Source organism: Chenopodium quinoa, unplaced genomic scaffold (assembly GCF_001683475.1).
Source record: "Chenopodium quinoa cultivar QQ74 unplaced genomic scaffold, ASM168347v1, whole genome shotgun sequence".
Taxonomy (NCBI): domain Eukaryota; kingdom Viridiplantae; phylum Streptophyta; class Magnoliopsida; order Caryophyllales; family Amaranthaceae; genus Chenopodium; species Chenopodium quinoa.
Window position 1 is genome coordinate 995,667 of NW_018742558.1, and position 7,837 is coordinate 1,003,503.

The 7,837-nt window shown below is 37.2% G+C and overlaps 1 protein-coding gene across 1 annotated transcript; it reads left to right on the forward strand.

The window, feature by feature from the left end:
- The first annotated feature begins 755 nt into the window (after window positions 1–755).
- LOC110720578 (ABC transporter B family member 13-like) lies at window positions 756–7,500 on the forward strand. The gene is made up of 10 exons (XM_021899619.1): window positions 756–1,466; window positions 2,165–2,219; window positions 2,324–2,499; window positions 2,572–2,772; window positions 2,878–3,137; window positions 3,223–3,536; window positions 3,624–3,847; window positions 4,013–4,820; window positions 5,153–5,394; window positions 5,926–7,500. Exons 1-10 carry the CDS (start codon window positions 1,206–1,208, stop codon window positions 7,147–7,149), a joined length of 3,765 nt encoding a protein of 1,254 aa, XP_021755311.1. The 5' UTR covers window positions 756–1,205; the 3' UTR covers window positions 7,150–7,500.
- The last annotated feature ends 337 nt before the right edge of the window (window positions 7,501–7,837 follow it).

The following is a 7,837-nucleotide window of genomic DNA, read 5'->3' on the forward strand; positions in this document are numbered from 1 at the left end:
TAATTTACATTTTTTTTTATAATGCATACATTACAACCCCAAATTATTGGTTATAGTAGGGATTTCGGGTAAAGGTGTCATATCTCAATATAAATTAAATTGTCACGAGTTTAAAAACTTTGAACCTATGGATCCGCTATTGACCAAATTTGAATAAGAAATTGTTCATTTGTTAGGATTATCGTGAATTAGAAATCAATTTATGAATTATTTGATAATTTTGATTGTATATCACTTTCAAAAAAAAAAAAAAAAAAAAAAGAAAATTTGAAGGTGAAGTTGTAATTGTAAATATGCTTTTTATTTTTCAATTTTTGGACTGTATAACTAAGAAATTTGGATTTTTGGGTTGCAAAACTTATAAGTATTAAGGATCGTCCGTACAATTTTTGTATGTTTAAAAGGTTTGTCCATTTATAGAATGTACGCCACCTTTAGTCCGTCCCCCTCGGTGGAAAATCCTGGCTCCGCCACTGGCACACTCCATGCGTTTCCATTCATATGGAGACACTCCATCACATGGAGACGGATAAACATCTACGCCACTCATATAGATTTATTTAAACAAGCAAAATTAAGGGAAAATGGCCGGAAACAGTCTAATTTCTTCTTTTAACAACAACCAAAAAATTAGTAAACCATAGAGAGAGGAAGAGAGGATGAGAGAAGAGGAGAGGAGAGTTTCAACAGCTTCGTCATAAGTGGAATAGTGCTCAAATAAAATCCTCCTATAATGTAGAGTAGTGCGTGTCCATTTTGTGTCCGTACCCAATCTTGTGCAAACTAGTCCATCTACCTTCTGTCGCATTAATCTAGTCAGTCAATGAAGTGAACGTACAAGTTACAAGTAAGTCAAGATTTAAATGATGGGTCCTGTTTTAATGAACAAAGGAAAAAAAAAAGACTTGCCAATGTGTTTTGAACTTATGATCAGAATTTCTGGCTTCTTCCAACACTATAAAGTATCAACCAGTATTACTGTATTAGTACAACCAACTTTAAAAATGAATGTAAATAGGTATTTAGAATTAACATGAAAAAGGCCAATTTCACAAGCTAAGGCCCTTTTACTTCCATTATAGTTTCCCAACTGTATTACCCTTGTGCATTTATTGCCAGCAAAAGACATCCACATGCTCTACCTTACTTTAAACATCAGTTTATCTCTCTGAATTTGCTGCACATTTAGCAACTTAGTTTTGGTAATGGAGGAAATAACTCAAAGTATGGACCAAGATGTCCAAGAACCATCCAACAGTTCAACAACTAACTCAGAAAAAGTGTCTTTTTTTGGGTTATTTGCTGCAGCTGATACATTGGACTACTTCTTGATGTTTTTTGGTGGCGTTGCAGCTTGTGTTCATGGTGCTGTGCTACCTGTTTTCTTTGTGCTGTTCGGCCGTATGATTGATTCTCTTGGAAAATTAGGAGCAGATCCTAATGCAATGTCTGACCGTGTTTCGCAGGTACGTGATGACTCTTTATTATATCTAAGATGTCCCTCCATTTTTAGCAAAACTGTTATCTGCTTTTTGTGTTTGTCTTTGGCTTGGTAATAATGTACATGAAACCTTATTATATTTCGTCTGCCACAAAACCACGAGGACATGTACAAAATTTTTAGGCTCTGTTCGCTTCATCTTATTTTGAACTATGCTGTACTTAAATGATTACTTGATTTTTTATGAAGTTGAAACATTATATCTTTAAGTTGAAGAAAATGAATCTTATACATGATAAATAAATGTGGATGTATGCGAATTGCCTAGCCTTGTTCGTATGCAATCATTTGTTCCTTCGGATTCTTATGCTACTAAAATGATGCTGTCATTTTCATAAAGGTCAAGAGCATTTAGAATTGTATTGGGAGTAATAGAAGTTTCACTAAGATAAGAAAGATTTGTTACTCGTATTTGTTACAGCAAGACTTATTTGAGTAAAAATGTCCTGTTTACTTTGCAGTTATTTTCATGTTGCCATGCTAAGAGAATATATACACATTAGTTTAAGTTATAGCGTTTGTTTGGCGACATCCATTTTGTGCTAAGTGTTGTCCTTATATATGTGCACAATATTTGGGTCTTTCGGAATCTTGAAGAACTGATATATGACTCTAATGATTTATACCTTGCTTACAATCTTTGTTTTTTATTCTTATCTGCAGCTTTCTTTGTACATGATTTATCTCGGATTGATAACGTTTTTGAGTTCGTGGCTAGGTAAATTTCTTCTGGTTATTTTAGCTTTATATGATGTAGTTAAATATATATTTCTAGACATTTCTCTCATTTCCTCGACAATTTCCTGGTGTAATCCTGTGCAGGAGTGGCATTTTGGATGCAAACAGGAGAAAGACAAACAGCGCGCTTGCGTTTGAAATATCTTGAGGCTGTTCTAAAACAGGATATAAATTTTTTTGACACTGAAGCCCAGAACAAAAACTTAGTCTTCCACATTACTAGTGATGCAATACTAGTACAGGATGCCATAGGTGAAAAGGTAAGTCTTTTTCTGATTCCTCTACTGCTTTTCGAGTTTTTCCCCTACTTTTTACACTCTTTCATCTTGCAGATAGGACATAGCTTGCGCTACCTTTCTCAATTTGTTGTGGGTTTCATAGTAGGCTCCTTGTCAGTATGGAAGCTTGCACTTCTCACCTTGGCTGCTGTTCCTTTACTTGCTATTGCTGGAGGAGTTTACACTGTCATTATGTCTACTTTATCACAAAAGGCAGAAGCAGCTTATGCTGAATCTGGCAAGGTTGCTGAAGAGGCAAGTTTCCTGCAACTTCTCAAACTGCTGCATTTACGTTAGATTTATTTTATTATTTTTTTTTTAAAAAAAAGCTCCTGTTCTTTTTTGTCTATAATGGATCAGGTGTTTTCACAAGTTCGTACAGTTCATTCATTTGTGGGAGAAACAAGAGCAGTGGAACAATACGCTAGATCACTTCAGAAAGCACTTGATTTCGGGAAGAAGAGTGGGCTTGCAAAAGGTCTTGGTATTGGATTCACTTATGGACTTCTGTTATGTACATGGTCTTTACTTCTATGGTATGCCAGCATACTTATCAGACATCGTCAAACTAATGGAGGCAAAGCCTTTACAACAATTCTGAACATCATCTTCAGTGGATTGTAAGTCTTTGTTGACAGGCAAAAATGTAGTATATACTTGTTAACCATGCCTCTTCTGAACAGAATTAATTGTTGGCTTTTGCAGTGCACTTGGTCAAGCTGCTCCAAGTATCGCTGCTGTAGCTAAAGCTCAGGCTGCTGCTGCAAATATAATTAACATGATTAAAACTGATAGTAGCTCCTCTAAAAGATTTGCTTCTGGAATTACATTACCGAAGATTGTTGGGGAAATTGAGTTCCGTGAGGTCTGCTTTTCTTACCCTTCACGGTCTAAAATGATCTTTGAAGGTCTGAGTTTCTCAGTTTCAGCTGGAAAGAGTTTTGCTGTCGTAGGTCCTAGTGGCTCAGGAAAAAGCACAATTATTTCCTTGGTTCAACGCTTCTATGACCCTTCCTCAGGTATTAAATTGAAGTTACTATATTACTTGATTAAACTGTGAACATCAAGCTAGGCCTTTTTATGTTTAATATGACAATTAATACCAGGACATATACTGTTGGATGGGCATGATGTACAAAGTCTGCAGCTAAAATGGTTGAGAGAACAGATGGGATTGGTTAATCAAGAACCAGTATTGTTCGCTGCAACCATAGCAGAGAACATATTATATGGTAAAGAAGAAGCCGGTATCCAGCAAGTTGTGGAAGCTGCCAAAGCTGCAAATGCACATTCTTTTATCCAGTCTTTACCTGATGGTTATCATACTCAGGTAGGAATCACTCAGATCTGATTACTTTGTTTTTGCTATACATACTTCAGTATTTGGGACTTGAAAGCATATCAGTCTATCAGACACCATGAATATGAGTTCGGGCTTCATAGTTCATGCCATAGGATGCATATGTATTTAAGCTATAATGCTTATCGCTTTCAGGTGGGACAAGGAGGAACTCAACTTTCTGGTGGACAAAAACAACGAATCGCTATAGCAAGAGCTGTGATACGAAATCCAAAGATATTACTCCTGGATGAAGCCACAAGTGCTCTTGATTCTGAGTCAGAGCATGTTGTTCAGAAAGCACTAGAGGAGATCATGTCAGAACGAACAACAATTGTAGTTGCTCATAGATTATCCACTATTCGAGATGTTGATCAAATTATTGTTCTCAAGAATGGAAGTGTAGTCGAATTAGGAACTCACGAAAAATTAATCTCAAAAGGGGGAGAGTATGCAGCATTAGCCAGACTACAAGTTTCAGAAAACAACTTGGATAAAACCGAAAAAATCAATGAGCAAAGTTCACAAACCTTGAGCTATTCTGAGTACAACAAGAACGTTCATCCCTTGGAAGACCCAAAATCAATGGAAGACCCAAAATCAACTTCTGCTAGAGAGCAGGAACTAAGTAATTACAATGAAGATCCAATCATTACATATCCTAAGCCATCCATTAAGGAGCTTATTAAGTTAAATGCTTCAGAGTTTCCCAATGCAGTTCTAGGGTCTGTTGGGGCCGCTTTGGTCGGAATTCAAGCTCCTTTATTTGCCTTTGGTATCTCATATATGTTAACGGCCTTCTATTCTAATGATGACTCCAAGATCAAGCATGAAGTTCGAATAACTTCATTTGCTTTCCTTGGGGTTGCACTCATTACTATTCCGATATATCTAATGCAGCACTACTTCTATACTTTAATGGGAGAACGAGTCACCACTCGTATTCGCAAGCTGATGTTTTCAGGTTCAGTTTTACAACTAGGAGTCTAGAACTCATACTACTCCCTCTCGCTCAGGCTAAGTTAACATTGCATAGGCATGAAGAATAGAGTTTTGGGGGAGGGGAAGGGGAGGGGGGGTTGAAAGGGGAAAAAAATTAGGGTGGGTGTGGGTCCCAAATAAGAGGAAAAGTAAGGTAATAATTCTAATAAAAAATAATATGTCTAATAAATTTTGAGACATTCCGATACAATAAAGTATATGTTAACTTAGGTATGAGACAAAGGGAGTATTATAATTATGTCATGATTCATTTATGTTATTGATTATGTTTCTTCCTTTTTCTCTTCATGGCAGCTATGTTGTCAAATGAAATTGGGTGGTTTGACATAGAAGAAAATAGTGTTGGTTCATTGACATCAAAGCTAGCAGCCGATGCAACACTTGTTAGGACAACTCTTGTTGATCGACTATCAACAATTGTGCAGAATATGTCACTCATTGCAGCATCATTTCTCATTGCATTCAAGTTAAGCTGGCGCCTTGCAGCTGTCACTGTTGCCATGTTTCCCCTGATGATTGCCTCCTCCATAGCCGAGGTTAGAGATGTTTTGATGAACTCGTCAAAACAAGAGTTACAATTTATGTGTTTAAGTCATATGCATTTGAGCACCAGGTAGAATTGAGGAACCTAATGTGGGTTTTCAGAGCTGCTAGAAATGTGATGTTTTAGGTACAACCAAGATGGAATTGAGCCATCTGTTTCACCTCTAAGTTTATATAGTCCATTCGTCCCTGTCTGTCCCAACTGAGTTTATTAGTATGGGGTACGTATATTAAGGCTGGGAAATGTAGAGAGAAAAAGAAAAGTACTGTAAATGAGTTTGAAACTAACTTTAGAGAAGAAGTACAGAGACAAATCTAGCAAAGTACGCGCTTTAAACATTTCTAAAAATAAGCATAAAATCACCATATTTGAATGTTAACTTCGAGATGGAACAGCATATTTTGGTTGAAGTTAACTTGGATGGCACTCAGACACATGGATTATTACATAGCATTGCCCAAGTTTTCATTCTGTCAACTTCCTTTCTCTCTGACATTCAGTTTTTTGTTTTACATTTGTGCAGCAATATTTCCTGAAAGGCTTTGGTGGGGATTACTCTAAAGAGTACTATCGCGCTAATGCTTTGGCTGGAGAAGCGATCTCAAACATCAGAACAGTTGCTGCATTTGGAGTTGAAGAGCAAATCTCAAAGCAATTTTCTATGCACTTGAACAAGCCAAATAAACAAGCTGTTCTACGAGGCCACATATCAGGTTTAGGGTACGGCACATCATTACTCCTTGCATTCAGTTCATATGGGTTAACCCTTTGGTATGCTTCTGTTCTGCTAAAACATGGAGAAAGCAACTTTGGTGAAATTATAAAGTCCTTCATGGTCTTAATTACTGCGGCCTTTTCAATAGCTGAAGCACTTGCTCTTACACCCGTAATAATGAAGGGATCGGATGTACTAGGATCAATATTTCTCATCCTCAAAAGGAAAATAGCTATCGACTCTGATGATCCCAAATCAACTAAGGTAACAGAGATTAGAGGAGATATAGAATTCAGAAATGTCAGTTTTAAGTACCCAACAAGACCTGAAATACTTGTTCTCAACGACTTCAGCCTGAAGGTTCCTGCAGGAAAGAGTATAGCAGTTGTGGGTCAGAGTGGATCAGGAAAGAGCACCTTGGTATCCCTTGTGATGAGATTCTATGATCCATCTTCTGGCTCAATTTTGATAGACGGGATTGACATCAGAAACTTGAATCTGAAGTCTCTCCGGCGTATGATAGGATTAGTACAGCAAGAGCCAGCATTGTTCTCCACCACAATATATGAGAATATACGCTATGGTAACGAGGAGGCAACAGAAATCGAAATAATGAAGGCTGCCAAAGCAGCAAACGCTCATGGGTTTATAAGCAGAATGCCAGATGGATATGATACTCGAGTGGGAGAAAAAGGGTCCCAGTTATCAGGGGGTCAGAAACAAAGGGTGGCAATTGCTCGGGCAATACTAAAAGATCCATCCATCCTGCTTTTAGATGAAGCAACAAGCGCGCTTGACACTTCATCAGAAAAGCTCGTCCAGGATGCCCTTGAAAAACTCATGCAAGGTCGAACTACAATTATAGTGGCTCACAGACTCTCAACTATACGTGATGCAGATAATATCGCAGTCATGAGCCAAGGAAAAGTATGTGAACTTGGAAGCCATGAAGAGCTTGTTAGCATTCATGGAGGTATCTATGCTCAATTGGTTGATTTACAACAGAGAAAATCCAATCCTTCTGTAGATTAAGAATTTAGTCAATGTTACCTTTTGAATCGAGTATCCCTCAACTGTGACCGAAAGTTTTCCACATTCTTGGGCACTAAAAGTCATCCCACCAGATGGACCTCATACTGAAATGAGAATAAAAAGTAAGTCAAATAAAAGGAAGAAAGTCAGTTCTATTCAACCATGAAATGTTCAAGGACTATCAAAACAAACTAAAAAAAATCTGTTAAGAGTTCCTTATTTTGTCAGAAATTCCTTATTATAAATTTGTTTTGTACAAAAACAGGTGAGCTACAGAATAATGTTGAACTTAAATGTATATGTTGTCATGTTGTGCAATGATAATTACCTATAAAAAAAACATACTGTACATTTCGTATTGTCATGTTCTAAGCTCATGCTATGTTGCCTTAGTAATTGTGCTGATTAATGCACTACTGTGGCATATCTGCACAAGAAAGAAAAATGTTGGATGAATAAAATTACAGAGCTTTTTATTTACCAAGAAAAATCAACTTAGACATTTTTTGTTTTAGGGGGAAGAGTGTTTACAGACATACATCTTGGCAGTAGACACTGGCCCGGCAACATCACCAACTACACTTCATCGCTTCCAAAGCTCGTCTATGGAAAGGGGTCTAGTACGTTCATAAGTTCATATATAATCTGAATACGTCGGTGCAGCCAAGTCTTGGTCAGTATATGGTCA

Coding starts and splice junctions, on each gene's coding strand:
- LOC110720578 (XM_021899619.1), top strand. CDS start 1,206: ATGGAGGAAATAACTCAAAGTATGGACCAAGATGTCCAAGAACCATCC. Junction 2,500..2,571: donor AGGATGCCATAGGTGAAAAG/GTAAGTCTTTTT, acceptor TTCATCTTGCAG/ATAGGACATAGCTTGCGCTA. Junction 4,821..5,152: donor TCGCAAGCTGATGTTTTCAG/GTTCAGTTTTAC, acceptor TCTTCATGGCAG/CTATGTTGTCAAATGAAATT.